Source organism: Oryctolagus cuniculus, chromosome 2, assembly GCF_964237555.1.
Source record: "Oryctolagus cuniculus chromosome 2, mOryCun1.1, whole genome shotgun sequence".
Lineage (NCBI taxonomy): Eukaryota > Metazoa > Chordata > Mammalia > Lagomorpha > Leporidae > Oryctolagus > Oryctolagus cuniculus.
The window spans coordinates 157109861-157136243 of NC_091433.1; the positions used below are offsets into that span (position 1 = coordinate 157109861).

At 40.8% G+C, this 26383-nt stretch overlaps 1 protein-coding gene across 10 annotated transcripts in view; it reads left to right on the forward strand.

The window, feature by feature from the left end:
- The window catches only part of SRBD1 (S1 RNA binding domain 1), a 256577-nt gene that overhangs the window by 38793 nt on the left and 191401 nt on the right, over positions 1-26383 (forward strand). For all 10 annotated transcript variants that reach the window (XR_011386661.1, XR_007916534.2, XR_007916541.2 and 7 more), the window contains exons 8-10: positions 4028-4124; positions 5718-5853; positions 22466-22569. Coding sequence is in view for 3 of the 10 variants with exons in the window: in XM_008254454.4 (XP_008252676.2) it covers positions 4028-4124; positions 5718-5853; positions 22466-22569 (337 nt within the window). In the remaining 7 variants the exon portion in view is untranslated. The remainder of the gene's footprint in view (positions 1-4027; positions 4125-5717; positions 5854-22465; positions 22570-26383) is intronic.

Genomic DNA, 26383 nt, shown 5'->3' on the forward strand with positions numbered 1-26383 from the left:
AACTGACTGGGAAGATGGATGCTCTGGTGATCGCTTCTCTTTAAAAAATTTATTTTTTTTTGGTCTGGCGCCACCGCTCAATAGGCTAATCCTCTGCGTGCGGCGCCAGCACACCGGGTTCTAGTCCCAGTCGGGGCTCCAGATTCTGTCCCGGTTTCTCCTCTTCCAGTCCAGCTCTCTGCTGTGGCCCGGGAGTGCAGTGGAGGATGGCCCAAGTGATTGGGCCCTACACCCCATGGGAGACCAGGAGAAGCACCTGGCTCCTGGCTTCAGATCAGCGCGGTGCGCTGTCCGCAGTGGCCATTGAAGGGTGAACCAATGGCAAAAGGAAGACCTTTCTCTCTGTCTCTCTCTCTCACTGTCTACTCTGCCTGTCAAAAAAATTTTAAAAAATTTATTTTTTTATTTTAAAAATTGGTGTTTATTTAAGGGTAGACAGCATGGTGCTTTGACAATCATTTACATAGTGAAATGATAACTACAGTCAAGGAATACTCTATGTGCTTATGAGGCAAATTAATGTGGCCCAGGGCCGGCACTGTGGCATAGTGGGTAAAGCCTCTGCCTGCGTTGCCGGCATCCCATATGGGTGCCGGTTTGAGTCCTGGCTGCTCCTCTTCCAATCCAGCTCTCTGCAATGGTCTGAGAAAGCAGTAGAAGATGGCCCAAGTCCTTGGGCCCCTGCACCTACATAGGAGACCCGGATGAAGCTCCTGGCTCCAGGCTTCGAATCTGCTCAGTTCTGGCCATTGTGGTCATTTGGGGAGTGAACCAGCAGATGGAAGACCTCTCTCTCTCTCTGCCTTTCAAATAAGTAAATAAATTTTTTAAAAAAATTAATGTGGCTCATCATCTCACATACTTGATTATTTTTTTGTGGTTAAGAGCATCTAAAATCTACTCTTTGTGAATTTCCAGTATACCATACAATATTATTGACTGTAATCCTCATGGTATACATTGTATCTCCAGAATTAATTCAGGTTATATACCTGCAAGTTTATACCCTGTGACCTACATCTCTTCCTGTATCCCCTACCTTAATTCTGGTTTCTTTTGGCCTTTTGTTGATTCTTTAGTCTGGGGTATAGCTGTCTGTAGGGGGCAGTCTCTGATAACAAAATCCACACTATGTACGAAACCATAGAGATTGTATACCATACTTGTTTTTGTTTTAAATAATCTACCAAATGTGAATTTATGATTAAAATATTGAGTCTGTATCTGTAAAATACTTCTATTCATACACAAACACATTTTAATATGTTTGGTAAGGGATGATAATGAAGCAGCACAATAGGATTATTTGAATATAGAGATGAATCAAAATGAGTAAAATTCTACTTTAATTTTTAACATGTATTAGCAGTTGGATTTTCAATGGTTGCAGCATTTAATATTTTAATAATAGCTGAGACTGTATAGCCAAGTATTAAGGTTAACGCTAGTGGGAACGAGCTGTGCGCAGTCATGGCATGATTCACTAGAATGGAACGTTGGAGCTTGCAAAATGTTATATGCACACAGGTTTATTGGCTGTTTTTATTCTTGCTTTTCTCGTAATGTTGATTTCCTTTCCTTCTACTTCAGAGCCTTTTTGGTACAAAGATCTCCTTAGTTCTCACACAAAACCGAGTTCTTACTGAGTAGGTTGTTCATAACCATCTCTTTTGGTTATCATCTGTGGTGATGCTCCTGGAGTATATGATGACAGCACTTGGTGATACTTCTGCTCATGTGGATAGCTCAGGGCCTAGCACAGTTACAGTAGTATTAGCAGATACATCAGGACTTTATTTCCTTTACTCCTTCTTTCTTTTACCATGATCACAAATGAAGGAGAATTAATTATTCCTCTAAACAAGGTACAGCTTTTTAAAGTTAGTTTAGAATGTTTCCCATCATGATCACCTTCAATTCTATTACTGTTTTTCTGAAGAAGTATTTTCTTCATTCCTCAAAGAAGTATTTAAGAAATGAGATATTTTGATTTTTTTCCCCTCAATGGAAGACACTTCCTCATTGCCACAGATTACCCAGAATTTGGTCTGAATCAGAAATCTACACTGTGCCACAGATGGACATGTTCTAGGAGATCCTGAATATTCCCGTGTTGCATTCAAGGAGGAGTAGCTGGTTTTCCTATTCTGTGTAAGAAGAGGTAGTCCAAGTGCAGATAAAGTGAAAAGAAATGTTGGCCTTTCAACTTTTGTTACAGGTCTGGAGGTTTGGCGAGTCCACGCCTAGGAAGATTTTGTTATAAGGCAGAGGGTGTGATTTTCTGGTTCTGGGTACCTTGTTTCCTCTGGATTTCCTTGAGGTGCTAAACTTTTGGAGCTCCTGTTATCCTTGGCTGTGTTAAGCCTCAAAGAGCAGGTCTCTTTGATGGGGGAAGGAGGTTTTTCAGAACACACAAGACTTTCTTTCCAACCTGTTTTCCACCCTGGTTGGACTTAAAGAGGGAGTGTGTGATTTGAAAGAACTTCTCAAATGACTGATCGTGTTTGCCTCCCACTGAGCACCACTGCTTTAAAGGTAGCTCAAAGACCCTTCCGAGGAGTGGTGTTTTAAAATTTAATGAGTATCAGAAGCCCACAGTCTAGGAATTTATGTTTAATAAGTACCTAGTATAATTTTATTTTTGGATCCTCAGAAACTATAAAACATTTCTCTGGAACTCTAGCAAACTTTTAGTTACATAAGATTATATCAATTATATTAGGTTTTAAGTTGTATTCCCCTATACAATGGGAGATTTTCAAAGACCCTTGGTTATAGCAAAGGCTGTAATTTCTTCTTTCTGTTATCCACTTCCGTTGATGGCTCTCATTGTAGGTTTAATCTTCCCTGGTGTCTCCCTTGTCATTGACCGTTGTGTAGTGTTGCTCTGAGGTGCTTTGGGGCTCCAGGACTTAGCCTATAGTATAGACCTCTCTTAGATGAAAACTTATCCAGGCAGATAACTAACACATGAATGTTTATTGCAGGCTTACTATGTGCCACAACCATTCTAAAATTCTTTATATGAGCAGTCTTCAGGTGATTTGTTAATTTTCTTAAAATGTAAATATAATTCCTGTTAATTTGGCCAAAATTCTTTCTTTGAATTATAAAAAATAAATGCATTTACTTCAGTAGTTAATGTTAACACAACCACACAAGGCATTTCTTCTTTATTAATTATGCCATAATAACTTTGTTTTCCTGTTCTCTTTGGCTTTTGTGTCTATTACCTGTTAAAAGTATACTCACAGAAAAGCATACAAAGTGCTTAAGTAATTCAAGCTTTACTGAAAAAATAAAGAGCTCTCAAGCAAAAAGACTAAAGGAATGAAAGAAAGCAAATAATGTCTACCAGTGTTTAAGTTGGTATGTCACAGGGGCATGATGTTCAAGACTCATACTATAAAGCACTCACTTAGAACTTAATGCACCATTTGTAGAAAATATAACTGTGAAGAGGAACAAATGCATGATCTCTTTTGTGCGTATGAGATTTGAGAAATTCAAATAGTTATTGAAAATGTGAATAAGTGCCTCACAAACCAAAATAGGAGTATAATAAAATTTCTTGTAAAGAAAAGTTTTTGTAATAGGTGAAATAGTATACTTTGGAAGATGATTCTATTGTGCCTATTTCCTATAACAAGTTTGGTTTTTGCAGCCACTTAATGAAGGAGGTAGTATTATTATCACATTTTAATAGGAAATTGAGGTACAGAGAAGTCAGAAAACTTGCCCAGGATCCCAAAATTATATGTAATAATATAAATGAGAGAACCAGGATCCAGCCAGGTGGCTGGTTCCAGAGCTGCATTTTTACCACTAGGCAATATAACATGTAAAGGGCCTATATTGCTTTTGGAAACTTGCTTTTTGTTACAAGCTAGTCACTGCTGCAGTATTTTTCTGTCTTAGGTTTATCCACTTAAGATTTTATTTTGACTGGAATTAATTTAGTGTCTTTCAATTATAGACTTTAATCTTAACACTTTTTGTTTTTGTTCTTTCTTTTACCCTTCTGAAGGGCTTTCAGCGCTGCAGGATATTGAAACAGGAGTACAACATATTTTAGCAGACATGATTGCTAAAGACAAAGACACGCTTGACTTCATTCGGAAATTGTGAGTAACTCTTCCATAGAGTTTTCTGCTTTGTGGACCGGTGCTGTTAAGGGTTACATGATTAGTGCTAACAACAGCATTCATTAAAAACTTTGTTTTCAGACTCTTTTTAAAGTAGCAGTCTTTGTTCAAACAGCAGAACTCTAATATATAAAACAGATAAAAGTGAAGTTCTTTTAAATGAATGCTGGGCAGGGAGCCTGGAACTCTGCCTACTCATCCTCCTTACACTGACACAACTCAGCTAAGGGTTCTGATGACTACAGTTTAAAAGCCACTGCATTGCATAACATACACCACACAGAGATTCATGATTCTTTAGTGTGAGTGGCATTGCATCTTAAACATGTTGATTGTGAGGTATGCGCTTAATTTTGTAATTCTCATTTCTGGTGTTGGCCAGTAATTGGGTTGACTTGATAATGTACGGTATCAGGGATGGGTCAGTGTGCTGACCTCCAAAGAGATGTTAGCTGTTGGGGAGAGCAGCTCATCTGTGTAGTCCAGTCTCAGTTATAAAGTTACAAGATTTGTCACCTAGAACTGTTTGGGCACATGGCTTTCATACTTCTTTTAAAAAAAATGACAGTAATGTAAAACTCCCTTCTGTTGAGTTACGTTGTCTTTTCTGCTGTGTATCAGAAGACAAGCTTTTTTAAGGGTCCTGCTCTTCTTCTCCCTCTCTCTCTCTCTCCACATCCCTAGCTGAGTGAGCTGTGCAAAGGAATGTAAAAGGGAGAGACAGACTAACTGACTACTGTTGCTTGCCAGGGATTTTGTTAATAAGGGGCAAGAACTTTTCTGTTTTCTCAGTGCCCCAACAGGAATGAGTTGAAGTAGGAGAATTGTTTACGCTTAAAATGTATTTTTATAGCTAATTATACTATTACAATTTGGTTCTATTTTATAAATTGTTATTGGGGAAGCTATCCTGACACATCCTTTTGTTTCTCTCCTTTTTAGTTTTTAATTGACTGTGACTGCCTAACTCAGGGATTAGGAAAGGATAACATTTAGACCAGAGGCTCTTGCCTACCTACAGATAGAATCTGAATTCATTTAGACATTTTATGGGGGGATTGGGTTGATAATATAAATTTGTAGGACCTGTGTTAGCATGAGTAGGCAGAGTTCTCCTTTTTCAAAAATTAATTAATGTATTTATTTGAGAGGCAAATAGAAAGGTAGAATGAGGCAGACAGAGGGAGAGAACTCTGCCTGCCTGCCTGAAGCCAGGAATTGGGGACTCAATCCAGATGTCCTACGTGGGTGGCAGTAACCCAGTTACCTGAGCCATCACTGCTGCCTCGCAAGGTTATTAACAAGAAGCTGGAGTCAGGAGTCAGAACTAGGAACTGAACCCAGGTATGTTGCTGTCGTAGCTGCAGGTGTCTTAGAGGCAACACTGAAAACTTACTTCAGATTCCTCTTTTGATGGGTTAATAACATCATTTTCTTAGTTGAGCATCCTTAAAATGCCTCATTTGCTAACCGATTTACCTTTTTGCTACCCTTACTTCCATTAAGTATATTTCTAAAGCACAGATTGATAACTGCTGCTTTTTTATTTTCAACTTTTGTGTGTCTGAATAGGTGCCAGAATAGATACATTTGTATACAGTCATCACTGGCTAAAGTTTCCTCAAAAAAGGTAAATGAGAAAGATGTCGATAAATTTCAGCTGTACCAGAATTTTTCGTGCAACATAAGAAATATCCAACATCATCAGGTAACTAACTGCTTCTGCAGCTTCTTTCTTCTTCATGTTTTCTTCTGGTTGTAAATTTTTTTATTAGATTCCAGATTTATGAAAAAGTTGGTTCTGACAGTTTTTGCTACCTTAGTCATAATAATGATAATACTTTGTGTTTGCCTACTAAAGGATTTTGTGTGAACTATTTTTTCTTCATAAAAATTCTTATAATACTGTCATATTCTTTTCATATCACAAACCACAAGTGAAGACTTCAGAGAAGATAGTAAATCACTCTGCATTCTTAGTGAGGTTGATGGTGTAGCCACTCAGGTGTATGGACTTTCTGCTCAGCAATATTTCTTACTAGATTCTGCTTCTTACTAGACATGGAGCTGAACTCAATTCTGGATTATTTCCATGTTACCCACAAATCAGAGATACCTGATTTAGAATACAACTGAGAGAGATTTGTGTAGTTGTACAACCATGGTCATTTAATCTCGGTTTTTTAATTTCATATTTCATTTTACCAATTTTTTTCCTAAATATATTTATAGGCTATATCTACATATGGAATATGGCTTTTAAAACATATGGGAGAAAAAAGAGGAGTTAAAATATTACTGACTTTTATATTTATACATGTAAGCTACCTTTACCAGTGTTCTTTATTTCTTGGTACGTCTTTGAGTTCCTTTAGTTTTAGCCTGAAGGACTGTCTATAGTATTTCATGTGAGACAGGTCTTTCAATGACAGATATCTTAGGGTTTGATTATTTGGGGTGTCTTAATTTCACTTTAAAAATTATTTTTTTTCTTTCTTTTTTTTTTTTTTTTTTTTTTTTGACAGGCAGAGTGGATAGTGAGAGAGAGGGACAGAGAGAAAGGTCTTCCTTTTGCCATTGGTTCACCCTCCAATGGCCACCACAGCCGGTGCGCTGTGGCCGGCGCACCACGCTGATCCAAAGGCAGGAGCCAGGTGCCTCTCCTGATCTCCCATGCGGGTGCAGGGCCCAAGCACTTGGGCCATCCTCCACTGCCTTCCAGGGCCACAGCAGAGAGCTGGCCTGGAAGAGGGGCAACCGGGACAGAATCCGGCGCCCCGACCGGGACTAGAACCCGGTGTGCCGGTGCCGCTAGGTGGAGGACTAGCCTAAAAATTATTTTCAATTGTGGCATAAAATGAACTATCTTAACCATTTTTAGGCATATAGATCCATAAAGTTAAATATATTCACATTGTTGTTAGCCAGTCTCCAGAACTTATTCTGAACGTTAATTTTTCTGGATGTGGAATTCTTAGCTGACACTCCCTCTTATAGCAGTTTGAGTATCTCATATCTCACATTCACTGTCTTGTGGTAAGGCCGCCATGGTTTTTCATGAGTAATCAACTGTTAATATTATTGAACCTCTGTTCATGACAGGCCATTTTCTTATTGCATTAAAGATTATCTTATTTTAAAGACTCATTTAAAAAATAAATTTTATTATTTAAAAGGCAGAGAGACTTTCAGACAAATAAAGAAACAAATAGGCAGAGAGAGAGCTTCCATCAACTAGTTCACTCTATGAATGCCCACAATAGCTGGAGCTAGGTGAGCTGGAAGCCAGGAGCCCAGAACTCAATTCGGATCTCCCACTTGAGTGACCTAAGTACATGGGCTGTCACCTGCTGCCGCCCAGGGTGCACATTAATAGGAAACTGGTGTTGGAAGGGGAGCTAGAATTCAAACCCAGCAGTCTGATACGGGTTGAAGGCATCGGAAAGGTCTTAACTGCTCTATCAAACACCCACCCCAAGATTATCCGTCTTTGTCTTTTGTTGACAATTTGATTATAATGTCTGTTGTTCTGGATCTGTTTGAGTTTATCCTACTTGGAATTGATTGTGAGTCTTAGATGTGTAGATTAATTTTTTCCTTCAAAATTTGGATATTCTTGGCTATTTTTTCTTTAAAAATTCTTTCTGCCAGTTTTCTCCTCTTCGCTCCATTTTGTATAGTGGGTGTGCTTAGTAGTGTCTGACAGGTATCTTAGGTTCTGTTCATTTATTTTCTTTGTTTTTTTTTTTTCCTCCCAAGCTGTGGAATCTCAATTGGCCTGCCTTCCAGTTTACTGATTGTACTTCTGCTTGCTCAAATTTGCTGTTAAACCTAGTACATTTTTAGTGAATTTTCATTTCAATCATTATACTTGTCAGCTCCTTAATTTCCACTTAGTTCCTTATAATAATTCCCAAGTCTTCATTTTTTCTGTAGTGTTAGTATATCATTTTCCTTGTTTGTGTTAGGTTTCTGTCTGTGATTTCCTTAAACTAAAGGACAGTGGTTTTATTTATTTATTTATTTTTGATGACAAAGCGGCCTTTAATCATTCCAGAATCAGATTTACTGGCAGAAACTATAGGTGAGTGATGGTCAGTTCCAGAGGTCAGGCTCGGGGCCCCAAACGTGCCCAAGCAGCAGCAGCCTCAGCTGCGGTGAGCAGAGGTAGCGACCCCGAAGTTGTGAAACCCAAGGGGGAGGGATCGAACCAACACCCAGGCCTCTGTTCCGGTTGGCAGCCTGGGAACTTTTCTTCTTCCTAGGTGCCCCCACCACGTGATCTGCCCAGCCAGCCTGCAGGGCCTCTTCCCCAGGGTTCCCAGGAAGCCCACCTGTGGCATCTCCTCACTACCTTTATCACTACCCGCAGCTGACAGCCTCACCAGCCACTGGCTCTTGCTTCAAGTTTACTTTAGGTGTCTGCTGCTGAACAGTTTCTGCAGCTCCCGCTTTGGGGTTCTGGAAAGTAGATTTATGTTGTCGTGGTTCCCAACAGAGGCCTGGGTAAGGGCCTGAGGAGATGGGGCCACCTGACCAGGAGGCCAGAGTGCTGGGCTCCCTGCCCACACTGCTTGCAGATGGCTCAAGTGTCAAGGGCCAGCGTCCCATGGTTAGGCCAGGCCTGCCATGCCAGGCTGGTCTCAGGCTTATTACTCGATGGGGACACCAATCGCATCATCATGGTGTTAGCTGAGAACGTGCTTACAGTGGTGGGACTCGGAAGGACAGTGGTTTTAATTCTTTGTTTAGGAAGGCCAATGTCTAAGCTTCCTCAGGGACGATTTCTATTCATTTCTTTAGTTCTTGTAAGTGAATAATACTTTGTTAATCTTTGTGTGCCTTTTCATTTTTTTGGTAAAGACTGGGTGATTTTAATATTATAACCTGGCAACTCTGGAAATCAAATTCTCTTCCCTCTCAATTGTTTGTTGTTGTGGGTTGTTTATTTTAATGACTTTTTAATACTTTTTGTAATTCTGTATTCTTTGCAATATGTGGCCAATGACGTGTCTCTTCTTTCAGCTTAGTAATTAGCTAGTAATTGACAGAGATTTCCATAAATTTGGATCCAAAAATCTAACAAACAAACCCAAAAAGCAACCAACTAATACAAAGCTCAAATTATCTCTGCTTTTAAAGACTGGCTGTGTGTCGGAGCACTACTTCAACACTTCATTAGGTCCTTCGTCATCAACAGCTCTGCCAGAGCCTTACCTCCTTTTGCTTGGAGCCCCGAGGTCAGTCAGATGTGAAAGCTTAAGGTCTTCTCAGGTACTTGCAGAGCTTGCAGCTGGCTCTGAGCATACAGGTGGCCCAGTAGAGTTCCTGGTATAAATGGAATTTAAAAAATCCTTTTTCTGTCAAATACCTCATTTTTGCTGTCTGCCAGTTGTATCACTGTTATCTCTTTCCCCTTGTGGATATGACTAATATATCTGTTTTTAAATACTTTTGACAAAAACTGCCTGGGTGGCCGGCGCCACGGCTCACTAGGCTAATCCTCCGCCTTGCGGCGCCGGCACACCGGGTTCTAGTCCTGGTCGGGGCGCCGGATTCTGTCCCGGTTGCCCCTCTTCCAGGCCAGCTCTCTGCTGTGGCCAGGGAGTGCAGTGGAGGATGGCCCAGGTACTTGGGCCCTGCACCCCATGGGAGACCAGGATAAGTACCTGGCTCCTGCCATCGGATCAGTGCGGTGCGCCGGCCACAGTGCGCCGGTCGCGGCAGCCATTGGAGGGTGAACCAATGGCAAAGGAAGACCTTTCTCTCTGTCTCTCTCTCTCACTGTCCACTCTGCTTGTCAAAAACAAACAAACAAACAAACAAAAAAAAACAAACCAGATTCTGGGAATCTTTTTGTGCTCTGGGTAAACCCTAAGGCAGATGAAACAAAAGCAAGCCCTAGAATTAGTTCCTCAGGGATGCAGCAGACAGATCAAAACACACAACCGCAACCTTTGATATTAGGCTATATATATATATATATATAGTCATGTATATATGTGACATAGATATGACATAGATTGATATAGGGTCCCTGTCCCAGGAACGTGGGTTGTTATATGGTTAACACTGAGCTGGGGAGTTGGAATGATAGGTAGCTGGGTAAGTTAAAAGTGCTGATTTCTGGAAATTCTGCAGCTTCTTTCTTCTTCATGTTTTCTTCTGGTTGTAAATTTTTTTTATTAGATTCCAGATTTATGAAAAAGTTGGTTCTGACAGTTTTTGCTACCTTAGCAGTTTGTTACTTCTGTGGAGGGATAGAGTTTTGGAGTTCCCTACTCCACCATTTTGGTGATATTACTCCTAATAACAACTTTAAGATACGGTATTTATGCCCCTTGTTCTATTTAAAACTGGAATGTGGATTTTAACTTACCAGGTTTCCTCCTTTATCTTGTTTTTATTTTGAAATCTATTTGTGCCATAATGTGAACATGATTTGGTTTACTAACTCATGCAGATACCTTAACCCTTAAATGATAAGTTAATGGTATTGAGAATTCAAGCTTAATCTAGTTATAGTGTTTAAGTAGGCTTAGTGGGAGGTATGTAAGTCACTAAGGAGTGTGCCCTTGGAAAGTATTTTTCATGAGAGGTTTTTCATGAGAGGGTTGGTCATAGAAGCCTGAGTTAGACCTAACCCCTGTCTCTGCCTCCTGGCTTGCCATGGGAATGTTATTCTGAATGTGCTTCTGCTGATGCTACCCTCTGGCCTCACCAGATGTCTGATCCAGTGTTGTCCATCCAGTCGTGGGTTGTGAACCTCCAAAACCATGAGCCAAAGTAAACCTCCACTGTTTATAAGTACCTTCTCTCAGGTATTTGTTGCAGTGACAGTCTGATTAAGGAAACCTGATATCAGGATTGGAATTTGTGCACACTTAATGGAAATCAACTTTACTCTTGTTTTAATCTTAGCCCTACAATTTTCTTGAAATGCTTTCTCTGCATCGTTTTGACAAAGCTTTCTAGTCTTTGGGTTACATAAAAACTTATTCTGTAGTCCAGTACAGAGCTGGCAAACTTTTTCTGTAAAATATCAGAGAATAAATACTTTAGGCTACAAGACCGAGATGACTTGCAGCCGTACAACTGCCATGTATCATGAGGCAGTCATAGACAAAAAAATAAATGAATAAGCTTTGTTATTTTAATAAAATTTTACTGGGGCTGGCATTGTGGTGCAGTGGGTTATGCTGCCACTTGGGACACCGGCATCCCATATCAGAGTGCTGGTTCAAGTCCTGACTGTTCCACTTTTTTTTTTTTTTTTTTTTTTGAGAGGCAGAGTGGAGAGTGAGAGAGAGAGAGAGAAAGAGAAAGGTCTTCCTTTTCCGTTGGTTCACCCTCCAATGGCCGCTGCGGCTGGCACACCGTGCTGATCCGAAGGCAGGAGCCAGGTGCTTCTCCTGGTCTCCCATGTGGGTGCAGGGCCCAAGCACTTGGCCCATCCTCCACTGCACTCCAGGGCCACAGCAGAGAGCTGGACTGGAAGAGGAGAAACCGGGACAGAATCCGGCGCCCCAACCGGGATTAGAACCCGGTGAGCTGGCACCACAGGCGGAGGATTAGCCTAGTGAGCCGTGGCCCTGGCCAGACTGTTCCACTTCTGTTCCAGTTCTCTGCTATTGCACCTAGGAAAGCATCAGAAGATGTCCCAAGTTCTTGGGTCACTGCCACCCATGCAGGAGACCTAGATGGAGTTCTTGGCTCCTGGTTTTGACTTGACCCAGCTTCTGCCACTGCAGTCTTTTGGGGAGTGAGCCAGCAGTTGAAAGCTCTCTCCCTATTTCCCCTTAGCCCCCTCCCCACATCACTCTGCTTTTCAAATAAATACATACAGTCTTTTAAAGAAATAAAATTGTATTTATAAAAACAGATGTCAGGCCAGATTTGACCCATGGGGCATAGCTTGCCGACCTCTGCTGTGGTATATACTTCAAGAAGGTTAAATGTATACAGTAGTCTCTGAACTCTGTCACATTCAGCATTGCTTTCTGTGGCCTTGACATGTGATGGACAGCTTGGTTTGGTATGATAATTTGTGTTTTGCACTTTCTTTACTTAAATTTTGTTGTTTTTGTTGTTAAAGATTTATTATTTGAAAGGCAGTTACAGAGAGAGGGAGAGACAGAGAGAGGTCTTCCATTCTCTGTTTCACTCCCCAAAAGGCTGCAATGACCAGAGCTGGGCTGATCTAAAGCCAGGAGTCAGGAGCTTCTTGCGGGTGTCCCATGTGGATGCAGTGGCCCAAGTACTTTGGCCATTCTCCACTGCCTTCCCAGGCACAATATTAGGGAGCTAGATTGGAAGTCAGTGAGATGGCAGCACTGCAGGCCATGGTTTTAACCCACTGCACCACAGCGCAGGCTCCTTCTTAAATTTCTTGGATATGTTGCTGCGCTGCTGCCTGCTGTTGTATGTTATTATTGAGAAATCTGATGCCAGTCTATTACTCTGTTCTAGAAATGCAGAAGATGCTGATTCTGTGTTTTATTAATTCTCTGTATTGGTTTTGTAGCTTGCCAGGAAGGATAAGGAGAGATTTGGATTTATGGGACTAGCAGTGTTTACCAAACCTGAAAGTCCTCAATAAATCATTTTAAAATTTATTTTTCTTCTTTTTTATCTGCATTTTGTTGTTAAAGAGAGGATACTGGAAGTCTAGTATGTTTTCCCTTTCAGGTGATATTTAATTTTCATCGTTAAAAATGTAATGCTGTTTTAAACTTTGGATAACACAGATGTGAAATTTTTTTTGTTTTGGTATAACATGATATGAAGAGTATGTTATTCAAATATTTCTTAACCATTTAGTATATTTTGGGTGTTTTAGGACTCAGAAAATGATACTGCAAAGAATGGTGCATTGACATGCTGAACTAAGGTCTTTTCTGCAGCCCACTATTATTCAATTCTTTCTTTCCTTAAGCACCGGAAAGGGCTTTTGCTGAAGGTCTCTTAGGTACCTTAAGACCACATCCACCACAGAGGAGCACAGTTGACTTTATTGTTTTTATTGAAATTTTGTTAACCAAGAGAGATTAAATTCATATCACAGAGGAAGGAACTGAAAATCAAATACCACACCTGGAGCCCAGAGGAGCTTTCTTGCAGGCCATTATCTGTTTTGCAGGCCTATCCATATCCCCTAAAAATCACTTATTACTCTTGTAAATTTCAGATTTCCTACACTCCCATCTCCTTCTCCCCCATGAAGAGGGTATTTAAGCTTCAACCATATGGTCCTTTTTGACTTTCATATTTTGTATGGTTCCTGTGCTTATGATCATGAATAAATTTAATATGGCTCTTGTTAATGTGTCTGTCCCCAGTTTGTTAGAGCAGATTCACACATCAACCCTTCAGAGGGAGTTTGAACCCTACAGGTCCTCTGGAACTCCTTCTCTATATACTGTGAGAATAATTTTACTCATCTACTAAGTTAACTTTTTTTTTTTTTAATATTTATTTGAAAGAGTTACAGAGAGGGCCGGCACTGTGGCTCACTAGGCTAATCCTCCGCCTGCGGCGCCGGCACCCCGGGTTCTAGTCCCAGCTGGGGCGCTGGGTACTAGTCCTGGTTGCTCCTCTTCCAGTCCAACTCTCTGCTGTGGCCCGGGAGGGCAGTGGAGGATGGCCCAAGTGCTTGGGCCCCTGCACCCGCATGGGAGACCAGGAGGAGGCACTCGGCTACTGGCTTTGGATCAGCGCAGCGCGCCGGCCGTAGCGGCCATTAGGGGAGTGAACCAACGGAAGGAAGACCTTTCTCTCTGTCTCTCTCTCATGGTCTATAACTCTCTTCTGTCTCTCTCTCACTGTCTAACTCTGCCTGGCAATAAATAAATAAATAAAGAGTTACAGAGAGAAGGAGGGACAGATCTTCTATCCACTTGTCCACTCCCTAAATGATCTCAATGACAGCCTGGGCCAGGCCAAAACCAGGAGCCGGGAACTTCTTCTGAGTCTTCCACGTAGGCTGCAGGTGTCCTATTTTCTGCTGGTATATTAACAGGGAACTGGATCATGTTTGCTCCATAAACGTGGACTGTCTTTCCATTTTGGGGGGAAGTTTTTAAATTTCTTTCAACAATGTTTTTGTTGTCTTCACAATATCACTTTTACACATTTAAAAAAAATTATATACTTATTTGAAAGACAGAGTTACAGAGAGGCAGAAGCAGAGAGAGAGAGAAGTCTTCCATTTGCTGGTTCACTCCCCAAATGACTACAAGGGCCACAGTTGGGCCAGTCCAAAGCTAGGAGCCAGGAGCTTCTTCTGGGTCTCCTTCATGGGTACAGTAGCCCAAGCACTTGGGCCATCTTCTGCTGCCTTCCTGGGCACATAAGCTGGAAGCTGGATTGGAAATGGAAGCAACCGGGTCTTGAACCATAGCCCACATGGTATGCTGGCTCCACAGGCAGTGCCTTAACCTGCTATGTCACAGCGCTGGACCCTGCATTTGTTTTGTTATACTTATTTCTAAGCATTTTAATTTTTTGGTGGAATTGTTTTCTTCTTGTTATTTTCTGAATATTCATTGCAAGTATATAGAAGTAATTGATTTTTATGTTAATCTTGAATCCTGCAACTTTCCTGAGCTTATTTATTAGTTCTAATAGTTTTCTAGTGGATTTCTTGGGATTTTCATGCCATTTTTGAGTGGAGATAGTTTTATTTACTTATTTCCAATTTAAATTTTTAAAAATTTTCTCCCTAAATGCTCTGACTAGAACCTCCAGTATAGTATCCAATAGAAATGGTCAGAGTGGGCATTCTTGTTTTGTTCTCCATCTTTTACAAAACTGTATTTCTTTTACTTATTTGGAAGGCAGAAAGAGAGCAAGACAGACGATATCTTCCACCTGCTGGGCATTCCCCAAATGCCCAAAACAGTTAGGGCTGGGCTAGAGTGAAGCCAGGAATCCAGATCTCCTTCTAGGTCTCTCACGTGGATGTTAGGACTCAAATATTTGAGCTATTGCCTGATGCCTCCCATGGTGCACATTAGCAGAAGGCAGAGTGGGACCTTAAAGCCAAGTGTTTTAGGTTATAACAGCTTTATTAAAATAAAATTCATACCACATATAATGCACCAATTTGTATTATACATTTAAACATTTTTAGTGTGTGCTGTACTGTGCAACTATTAGCACATTCAATTTTAGGACATTTCCATCAACTGAACAAGAAATGAGATACTCATTAGTAACCACTCCAGTTCTCCTCAAATATTTTCTTGCTCCAAGCTCCTGAAAACCACCTATTTATCTATATTGAGTTATCTGTTCTGGTCATTTTGTACAAAATCACATAATATGTGGCCTTTTACATTTGATTTTCCTCGCTTAGCAAATGTTGTGTGTGTCAGTATTCCATTACTTTTTATTGCCATATAATATCACATCATACAGATAGTGCAACTCATGCTGCTACAGACATTTGTGTTGAAATGTTTTCATTTCTCTTGAATATATGCCTAGAGGTATAATTGCTGCATTGTATGGTACCTCAGTATTTAACCTTTCAAAGAACTGCCACAATATTTTTCAAATTGGCTAATCCATTTTACATTCCCAGAAGCAGTTTATGAGAGTTGTAGTTCACGCTACATCCTCATCAACGCTTGCTGTCTGTGGTTTCTTATTATTGTTTTGATTTCAGTTTCTCTAATGACTACGGATATCGAGCACCTTTTCATGTATTTATCACTCATTTGTATAAAATTTTTGATCAAATACCTCTTCAGATCATTTATACATTTTTAATAGGATTGCATATTTTTATTATTGAGTAACAGTTCTTTTTTTAAAGATATATTTTTATTTATTCGAAAGGCAGAGTTACAGAGAGAGGTAGAGACAGAAAGAGAGGTCTTCCATCCACTGGTTCACTCCCCAGATGACCACAACGGCCAGAGCTGCTTTGATCCGAAGCCAGGAGCCAGGAGCTTCTTCTGGGTCTCCTGTGTGGGTGCAGGGGCCCAAGGACTTGGGCCATCTTCTACTGCTATCCCAGGCCATAGCGGAGAGCTGGATAGGAAGAGGAGCAGCCAGGACTAGAACTGACACCCAAATGGGATGCCAGCGCTTCAGGCCAGGGCTTTAACCTGATGCGCTACAGCACCAGCCCCAACAGTTCTTTATTTGTCCTAGATTCCCTAGTTTGAAATACTAGTATGATTTGTAAAAACGTTCTCATTTTATGTATTTTATTTTTACCTTCTCGATGGTATCCTTTGAAGCACAAAAATTACAATTTTGTTCAAGTTCAATCTATCCATTATTATTATTTTGTTGATTATGCTTTTGGTGGTATGTTTAAGACAGCTTTAACTAAGTCAAAATCACAAAGGTTTTCTTTTGTCTTTTCTTCTGAGAGATTCACAGTTTTTTTTTTTTTTAAGAATTTTTTAGTAAGTTTAAAATCAAACACACTTCCATTTAGTGCCAAAAGTTTATGCAGAGATCTGAAGTAGAACCAGTTGTCACACAAGAGTAAATACAAAATTGAGCAGTGATCTTCACTCCAGATGTCTGAGTGGTCAGCTGGAATGCCATACACAAGATAAGTCACACTGCAAATTATCATTTTTTGTTTGTTTACTGGCTGTCATTTCTAGTGTAGTAGAACCACGTCAGGGGAAGGGAAAAAGTGAGCACCAATTCTTACCTTGTTCTTCCTCCTGCTGCTTGTCTCTCTGCTCCTGTGTTGGATGCAGCAGAACCTACCTCCCAGTCAGCCCAAGACAGACCCATAGAAAAGGGCCAATCAGTTGTTTACCAGCTACAGCCAGGCTCATGTCCAGCCATAACTGGGCTTTCATCTGGAATCCTAATGAATGGAAAAGCTACAGGGGTCACCTGTGAAGGAACCAGAAATCATACGGAAACTGCAGCTCATTGAGGCAACTGCTTTTGACCTTTACCCAGAAACCTACCTTCTATAGATAGAAAAGCCATCTCCCTGGGGAGCAGAGTCAGGGATGGGAGACCATATTCCCAATAAGTCTTTCTAAGAGTCACGGCTTTGGCTCTAATTCCTAGTTCTTTGAGTCACTCCACAGCTCTTTCTGCTCTCATTCCTTATTCTTCTTGTGGTGCTGCTGCTTTTTAATTTTTACTGCCTTGCTGTCTTTTGATGTGTGCTTTGCTCTCTTGCCCATATCACTCTGAGATTGAGCTATTAGAGTCACTTCCTGTCTCCATGTTTCTTTTTCTTTTTCTAGAAGAATCCTTCATAAGGTCAGACTTCTAGTCCCACCTGGCTGCTTGCAAAATGGCTTCTATAGCCCTACTTTTTGCAGGTAGTGTTCAGGACACCCTCAAGGATGATCTGCCCAGTTTAATCCTGGAAGGACTGCCTCCTCTTCTTGCTCAGTGATAATGTTGTTGGGATTGAAGTCTTTCCCAGTCTTTTGGTGATGACTGATTTTTCTTTTTCTTTTCTCTCTCTCTCTCTCTTTCAAGATTTATGTCTTTATTTGAAAGGCAGAATGAAAGAGATAGAGAAAGATTTTCCATCCACTAATTCACTCCCTAAATGGCTGCAATGGCTGGGGCTGGGCCAGGCCAAAGCCAGGAGTCTGGAACTCCATCCAAATCTCCTGCTTGGGTGGCAGGGACCCAAGCACTTGGGCTATCCTCTGCTGCCTTTCCAGGGACATTAGCAGGGAGCTAGATTGGAAGTGGAGCAACTGGGTCTCGAACTGGTGCTCATATTGGGTTCTGGTGTTGCAGGTGGGAACTTAACCCACTGGGCTAAAAGAATGGCTCTGGTGATGACTTTCAAAGAGAGGGACACTTCTTAAATTCTAGTTTTAATGAAAATTTTTTTTATTTATTAGAAGGATACTTTTATCTTTTTTTAATTTTAAATCTGTTAGACAATGAGCTTCACCCACGCTTTGTCTTCAACATCTATTATTTCAAAGTACTTACCTTTTTGATCGATAACATGTAAATTTGTTGGACCAGACCTTGCTTCCAACACCTGAGATTAACAGCTCTATAGTCTAACATCATTAACAACCTTTCCTTGGAAAAATAGTATAGAGAACAGGCCAGATTTCCATGATCTTGGGCTTTTGTGAATTCATCCTTAATATTCTATGCCTCTTCTATTTTTCTTTGGCTACACCTGTTTCAAATGTCTTAACTTCAGCCTGAGGTCCTCCAGCTGTGGCATGTGTGAAATAACAAGCTAATCTTATAGTTTTGTTACTTATTTTAGGGTCTACAATCTAGTTTGAGTTAATTTTATTTATTTATTTATTTATTTATTTATTTATTTATTTATTTATTTATTTTGACAGAGTTAGACAGTGAGAGAGAGAGAGAGAGACAGAGAGAAAGGTCTTCCTTTTTCCATTGGTTCACCCTCCAAGTGGTCACTACAGCCAGCTAAAGCCAGTAGTCAGGAACTTAACCCAGCAGGAACCCAACTACTTGAACCATCAGCAGCCTCCCAGAGTCTGCATTGGCAGCAAGTTGAAATTGGGAATGTAGCCTGGACTCAAACCCAGGCACCCTAATATGGGATATGAATGTCCTAAGTGACATCTTAACTGCTATGCCATATACCCATTCCTGAGTTCTTTTTTATGTATGATATGAGGAAGGGGTCCAGCTTAGTTCTTTTACCTATAACTATTCAGTTCTCCCAGCACAATTTGTTGAAAAGACTGTTCCCCTCTCTCTCTCATTGAATTGTCTTGGTAGCCTTGTTTAAAAGTCAGTGACCACAATGTAAAAGATTGTTTTTGGACTACCAATTCTTTTTTTTTTTTTTTTTTTTTTGGACAGTTTGAGTTAGACAGAGAGACAGAGAGGAAGTCTTCCTTCCGTTGGTTCACCCCTCAAATGGCCGCTACGGCCAGTGCGCTGCACTGATCCGAAGCCAGGAGCCAGGTGCTTCCTCCTGGTCTCCCACGTGGGTGCAGGGGCCCAAGCACCTGGGTCATCCTCCACTGCCCTCCTGGGCCACAGCAGAGAGTTGGACTGGAAGAGGAGCAACCGGGACTAGAACCCGGCATCCATATGGATGCCGATGCTGCAGGCAGAGGATTAGCCAAGTGAGCCACGGTGCTGGCCCCTGGACTACTAATTCTATTACATTGGTCTCTGTTTCTGTCTTGATGCCAGTACCACACCATCTTGATTACTATCCCTTTGTCTTATAAGCTTTTTGAAAATGGAAAGTGAAGATCTCTCAGTTTGTTCTTCATTTTATAGATTGTTTTGGTGATTCTAGGTTCTTTTAATTTCTATATGAATTTTAGAATTAGTTTGTAAATTTTTGCAAAGAAGCTAGCTTGGGATTTGGTACGGATTACATTGAATCTGTAAATAAATTTGAGGAACACTGCCATCTTAGCAATATTAGACCTTCTGATTCATGAACATGGGATGCCTTTCTATTTATTTAAGTTCTTTTTAATAATTTTGGTAGTTTTCAGAGTATAGGTTTTATCCTTTTTTGTTAAGTTTAAGTATTTTTTGGTACTATTGTACATGGAATTAAAAATGATTTTCTGAATGTTTATTGCTAGCATGTAAAATTGATTTTATATGTTGATCTTATATCCTGCAATTTTTTTGAACTATTTATTAATTCTAGTAATTTTGTAGTAGATTCCTTATGATATTCTGTGTCCAATGTCATGTTAGTTAGGAATATGCACAATTGTACTTCTTTGTTTCTTTTTAAGATTTATTTATTTATTTGAAAGGCAGAGTTACACAGAGAGGAGAGAGAGAGAGAGAAAGATCTTCCATCCAATGGTTCACTCCCCAATTGGCTGCAATGGCTGGAGCTGTGCCGATCTGAAGCCAGGAGCCAGGAACTTCTTCCAGGTCTCCCACGTGGGCGCAGGGGCCCAAGCACTTTGGCCATCTTCTGCTGCTTTCCCAGGCCATAACAGAGAGCTGGATTCAAAGTGGAGCAGCCTGGTCTTGAATCGGTGCCCATATGGGATGCTGGCACTTCAGGCCAGGGTGTTAACCCATTGGGCCACAGCGCTGCCCCCACTTCTTTATTTCTAATCTGGATGACCTTCCCCCCGTTTTGGCCTCCCCTCCACCCCCTGCCCCAACCCTCACTGTCTACTCTCCCTTTTCCCTCCTTCCCTCCTTTCCTTTCATCCTTCCTTCTTTCCTCCCTCCCTCCAGTCAGTGTTGCATAGAAGTGGTGAGAGCAGACACCATTCTCTTGTCCCTGACCTTAGAGGGAAAGCATTCAGACTTTTACCATTAAATATGATGTTAGCTTATGTTTCTGAATTTGGTATACCATATTTTATTGAGGATTTTTGCATCTTATTTGTAAGAGATATTCTGTAGTTTCTTACAAAATCTTGTCTGATTATTATTTCCCAATATATACATAGTAGCCTGATAAGTTGAGTTGGGATGTTTTCTCTTGTGTTTTTTAGATAAATTTGTGAAGAATTGGTGCTAATTCTTCTTTAAATATTTGGTAGAATTCATAGGTGGAACCATCTGGGCCTGGATGTTTCTTTTGGGAAATTTTCAAGTTACTCATTCAGTGCCTTTACTTGTTAGAGTTCTTACCAGCTTTTTAAATTTTTTTATGTGGTTTTGTTAATCTATGTCTTTTTAGAAATTTTTCCATTTATCCAAGTTATCTAATTTGCCACATAGTTAATCATAGTATTCTTTTATGATCTTTTTTACTTTTGGTAGTAGCCTCTTTTATGTTCCTGATTTTGGTAATTTGACTTTTCTCGCTCTCTCTTTTAAAAATATTTATTTATTTATTTGAAAGAGTTATATATAGATGGAGGGAGAAACAGAGAGAGAGATATAATCCATCTGCTGATTCATTCCCCAATGGTCAAATGGCTGCAATGGCCAGGGCTGGGTCAGGATGAAGCCAGGAGCTAGGAGCTTCATCTAGGTCTCCCACATGGGTAGCAGGGGCCCAAGTACTTGGACCATCTTCTGCTGCCTTCCCAGGTACATTAGCAGGAAGCTGGATCAGAAGTGGAAAGGCTGGGACTTTGAACCAGCACCCACATGAGATACTGGCATCATAGGTGGTACCCTAACCTGCTGTTCCACAATGCTGCCCCTCCCCATTATTGTGGTGTTTTTTTTTTTTTTTTTTTTTGGACAGGAAGAGTGGACAGAGAGAGGGAGAGAGAGAGAGAGACAGAGACAGAGAGAAAGGTCTTCTTTTTCCGTTGGTTCAACCCCCAGTGGCCGCTGCGGCCGGTGCGCTGTGGCCGGTGCACCGCGCTGATCTGAAGCCAGGAGCCAGGGGCTTCTCCTGGTCTCCCATGAGGGTGCAGGGCCCAAGCACTTGGCCCATCCTCCACTGTATTCCCGGGCCATAGCAGAGATCTGGACTAGAAGAGGAGCAACTGGGACAGAATCCGGCGCCCCGACTGGGACTAGAACCCAGGGTGCTGGCGCTACAGCTGGAGGATTAGCCTAGTGAGCCACAACGCCAGCCCTTTCCATTATTCCTTAATCTAGCAAAAGTTTCGTCAATTTTGTTGCTGTTTTCCAAGAACCAATTATTGGTTTTGTTGATATTCTCTGTTGTTTTTCTGTTCCCTTTTTAAAAATGAATTTTCACTTTAATCTTTGTTGTTTCCTTTCTTCTGTTTGGTTTAGATTGTGTTTGCGTTCCTTTAAGGAATGCTTTTAATTTGTTTTAAACCAGTTGCTCTTTTAATGTAATACTAATTAAGAACATGGGCAGGTTGATCTGAATTTAAATTCTTTCTTTGCCACTTGCTAGCTTTGATTTGTGATGGATTAGTCTCAGAAAAGTTATTTTTAAAATTAAGGTGATTATACTTATATGAATTGAGGTATTTGTAAAGTGCTTAAATGAGCCCTACAATTAGTAGATGCTCAATAGGTGAAAATAATTTGTAGCTATTAAATATTCCACTTAGGATTTCACATGTTGGTATTTATCTTAGCACAAATTATCTTTTCACAATTATAAAAAGTATATGCTTTCAACTTAAGAAGATCAAAAAATTTCAATTAGTAGAATTTAAAATAGTTTATTCCGAAGTTTCTTACTGTGAATGTGGTGGATAGGCTTTTTACCTGTTTTTCTTTTTCAAAGAGCATATTATGGTTTCCTGTATGAGGGAGATAGGTTATTTGAAAAAAAAAGTCTAAAATGATTTTTTTAAATATATTATTGGTAAATAAACAAGTGAAAAATTATATAGCTCTTGCCAGGATAGCTGCCTGATTTGTTTCATAAATGTTGACTGGCTATATTTATCATTTATGTATTTTTTGGATTATCTGTCATATATTTGTGCACTCAGATTCTGGCAATTAACCGTGGAGAAAATTTGAAGATACTGACAGTCAAAGTCAACATTTCTGATGGAGTGAAGAATGAATTCTGTAGGTGGTGCATCCAAAACAGGTCAGTTTATAGATATATTTTTTAAAGGTTTATTTATTTATTTGAGAGGCAGAGTTACAGAGAGAGAAAGAGAGACAGAGAGAGCTTCTGTTCACTGGTTCTCTCTGCAAATCGCCACAATGTCTGGAACCCGACTGATCCAAAGCCGGGAACCAGTAGCTTCTTCTGGATCTCCCATGTTGGTTAGGGACCCAAGCACCTGGGCCATCTTTTTCTGCCTTCCCGGGCCATTAGCAGGGAATTAGGTCGGAAGAGAAGCAGCTGGGACTGGAACTGTTGTCCATATGGGATGCTAGTTCTGCAAGAGGAGGCTTAACTCCTATGGCACAGTGCCATTCCAGTTTATAGATTTTACAGAATTTCCTCTCTTCTAAAATACCACACTGATCCCTATATTTACTAATATCGAGATGTATCTATTATGTAATAAAATAAAAAGCAAGTGACAGGTAATGTATAGAGGTCCTTTTTTCATTAAAGGATAGCAAATATGTTGTATATGTTTAAATGAAAAATATATGGAAAGGTGTAGAAGAAATTATTAATAATGATTACTTTTAGGAAAAGGAATTTTTACTTCAAAACTTTTTGGTACCATTTGATTCTTTTATAAAGAGCATTTTTTCCACTGTGAAAAAATAAAAACATCATACTGTTTGTAGTATAGCTGAAATTTTTTGCCCATTAAGGATGATTGAGTCAAACATTTAGTTTAATAGATGTTACACTATAAATCTCTAAAGATATGGTATGTAATTTACCTAAAATATTTTGTACATTAAAGATAACTGAAATAAAAGTTGATTTTTCAAAGAAATTTATGATCGTATGTAGGTTTTTTTTTTTTTTTTTTTTTGACATGCAGAGTGGACAGTGAAAGAGAGAGACAGAGAGAAAGGTCTTCCTTTTGCCGTTGGTTCACCCCCCAATGGCCACCGCGGCCGGCGCACCGCGCTGATCTGATGGCAGGAGCCAGGTACTTTTCCTGGTCTCCCATGGGGTGCAGGGCCCAAGGACTTGGGCCATCCTCCACTGCACTCCCTGGTCACAGCAGAGAGCTGGCCTGGAAGAGGGGCAACCGGGACAGAATCTGGCACCCCGACCGGGACTAGAACCCAGTGTGCCGGCGCCGCAAGGTGGAGGATTAGCCTAGTGAGCCGCGGCGCCAGCTTGTATGTTGTTTTTTAAAATAGTATTGCAATTTGTATAACACTTTAAAATGATTAATTTTAAATTTTTAAAGTGTTTGACTCTCACCAAGATCTGTGTTAGATTGGTTTATAAATCAGATTTTGTAGCCACCATTTGAGGGAATGAGAAAACTATGCATAGAGGTTAAAGCATCTTGCCAAGCAGGAGGTGTAAATCTTGGATATGCTCTTTACCAGCTAGCTCTGTATAACTTTAGTTTAGACCTGCAGGGATGGAGAACTGACTGCAGGTTGTGTAAAGCTCACAAATTCATTTGGTCTAGCCCTGCCAAGGCAACCACAAGCAGGACTGAAAATCCAACGAATCTATAACAGGCGAATTTTTAAGTTGATAATTTTGTGTGATCCTTAAATGATGTGATAAATGTCCAGATGGCCCTTGGCAGAAAAAAGGTGCCTCACCCCTGAAGGGATTGATGGGAATACTTGAAAAGGTAGGCAACTTATTCTTCGAGAAGAATAAGTGAAGGCTACTTTGGGAATTAGCTATCTCATCCAACATGACTGGTTTGCTTCTTAAAGGTTTATTTGTGTACTTGAAAGGCAGAGTTAGAGAGAGAGAGAAAGAGAAAGAGTGAGCGCGAAAGAGCGCAAGTGTCTGTCTGCTGGTTCACTCCCCAAATGGCTGCACTGAACAGGACTATACCAGACCTAAGCCAGGAACCTGAAACTCCATGTGGATCTCCCAATAGGGATAGAGGGGCGCAAGCACTTGGGCCACTCTGCTACTTTACCAGGTGTGTTAGCAGGGAGCTGAATCAGAAGTGGAACAGCTGAAACTCAAAATAGCATTCATAGGGAATGCCTGCCACGCCACAATGCCAGCCTCTTCAACATGACTCTTCTGTTGGTTCTTTAGAAGTCAACTTGTTAAGCCAATTTCCTTAATGGATCAACTTATTGAATAACCAAAAGTCACTAATCCAGAAACTGTCAAATGAAACAAAGTATTAAGCAGTAGGTAGATCATTTAAACCTATTAGGTTACATTTTAACAGTGGACTTTTGTGCAGCCATTTAGATAAAGTTGAGATAGAACTAAAGTTGTGATACAAACAAATCTTACAAGAGAGCTTCCAAGATGGCAGAATAGGGAGGGAGCTTTCTGCTCTAGTCTAGAAGATAATGTAAAAAAAGTAGAGAGAGTGCAGTTTCTGGGAAGAGTTAGGGGGAAAATGTTAGAGGAAACTATGCAAATTAGAGGGACACAAAGGACCTACCTATGTGGAGGGCTTGGACGCCCAAAACTCAGGACCCTAGCAGTTGAGAGCCTCTGCACCAGCATTGGAGAGTGAGGTGAGACTAGATTGCAGCAGCCCAAACCATTGGCAATAAAACTGCAGGAAGAGCCTAGAAGGAAACCGGCTTGGAGCCCCGAGGGGGATAGTATAGCTGCCAAATTAGAGGAGAGAAAAAAAAGGAGGGACACGTTTCACCCTTCTCTGATCACCTTGCACTGGTGTCCTGTAACAGCCAATAGTGGGTGCCGTTTTGGACATATGTGACAGCTGCACCAGCTCATGTCCATGCCCAGCAACAAGTCTAGTGGAGACTCCTGACTCTGGTGGGGAGAACTAACAGGAGGCTGGATGCTGTGACTATGGAAGGCTTATGTGCCAGGACTGTGAAAAAACAGACTGTGTGGGAGGACTCATGGTGTGCCTGGGACTCTGGGCAGTTACTGTTGGGGACTCCACGTGCTCAGTGCTTTCTGGTTACCTGGTGAGGGACATTGCTGGGGAATCTGAGCTTACACTGAGGACTGCACAGATCTTTGGTGTGGTCCTTGTGGGAGAGCGGAAGAATATTATACCCATCAGGCACTGGTCTCCTTTAGGGAGAGATCAACTGAGCAGAATGAACCTCCCTTCTGATGATTAAAAAAAAAAAAAGAGGATACTTATCATGCTAAACATGGGTGTGTCTATTTTTTTTTTTAAAGATTTATTTATTTCTTTGAAAGAGTTACACAGGGAGAGAAAGAGAGGTGGGGCGGGGTAGGGGTTCCATCCACTGGTTCACTCCCCAGTTGACTGCAACAGCTGGAGCTACACCAATTTGAAACCAGGAATCAGGAGCCTCCTCTGGGTCTCCCATACGAGTGCAGAGGCCCAAAGACTTGGGCCGTCCTCCACTGCCTTCCCAGACCATAGCAGGAGCTAGATTGGAAGCAGAACAGCTGGGACTTGAACTGGAGCCCATATGGGATACTGACACTGCAGGCGGCGGCTTTCCCCACAGTGCCACAGCTCTGGCTCCAAGGGTGTGTCACTTTAGACAAGCCCTTCACCCTGAGAACTTAACAGAGCTCTCTGACCACAGACACCACATGCCTCTAGATATTCACTGAAAGCAGACACTCCACTTATCTATAGAGGAATAGTACAAAGATAAAAGCCACCACATGGAAGAAACAAAGAAACCAAAGAGTTTCTCCACAAATGCCGAATAACAAATGCACCAATTCAAGAAATAAGAATAAGGAAGGCAGCATGATGCCCCCAACCAGAACACAATACTTCAATAATAGTAGATTGTGAAGATGATGAGATAGAAGAAATGCCAGAAATGGAATTCAAAATGTTGAACCTAAGATTACATAG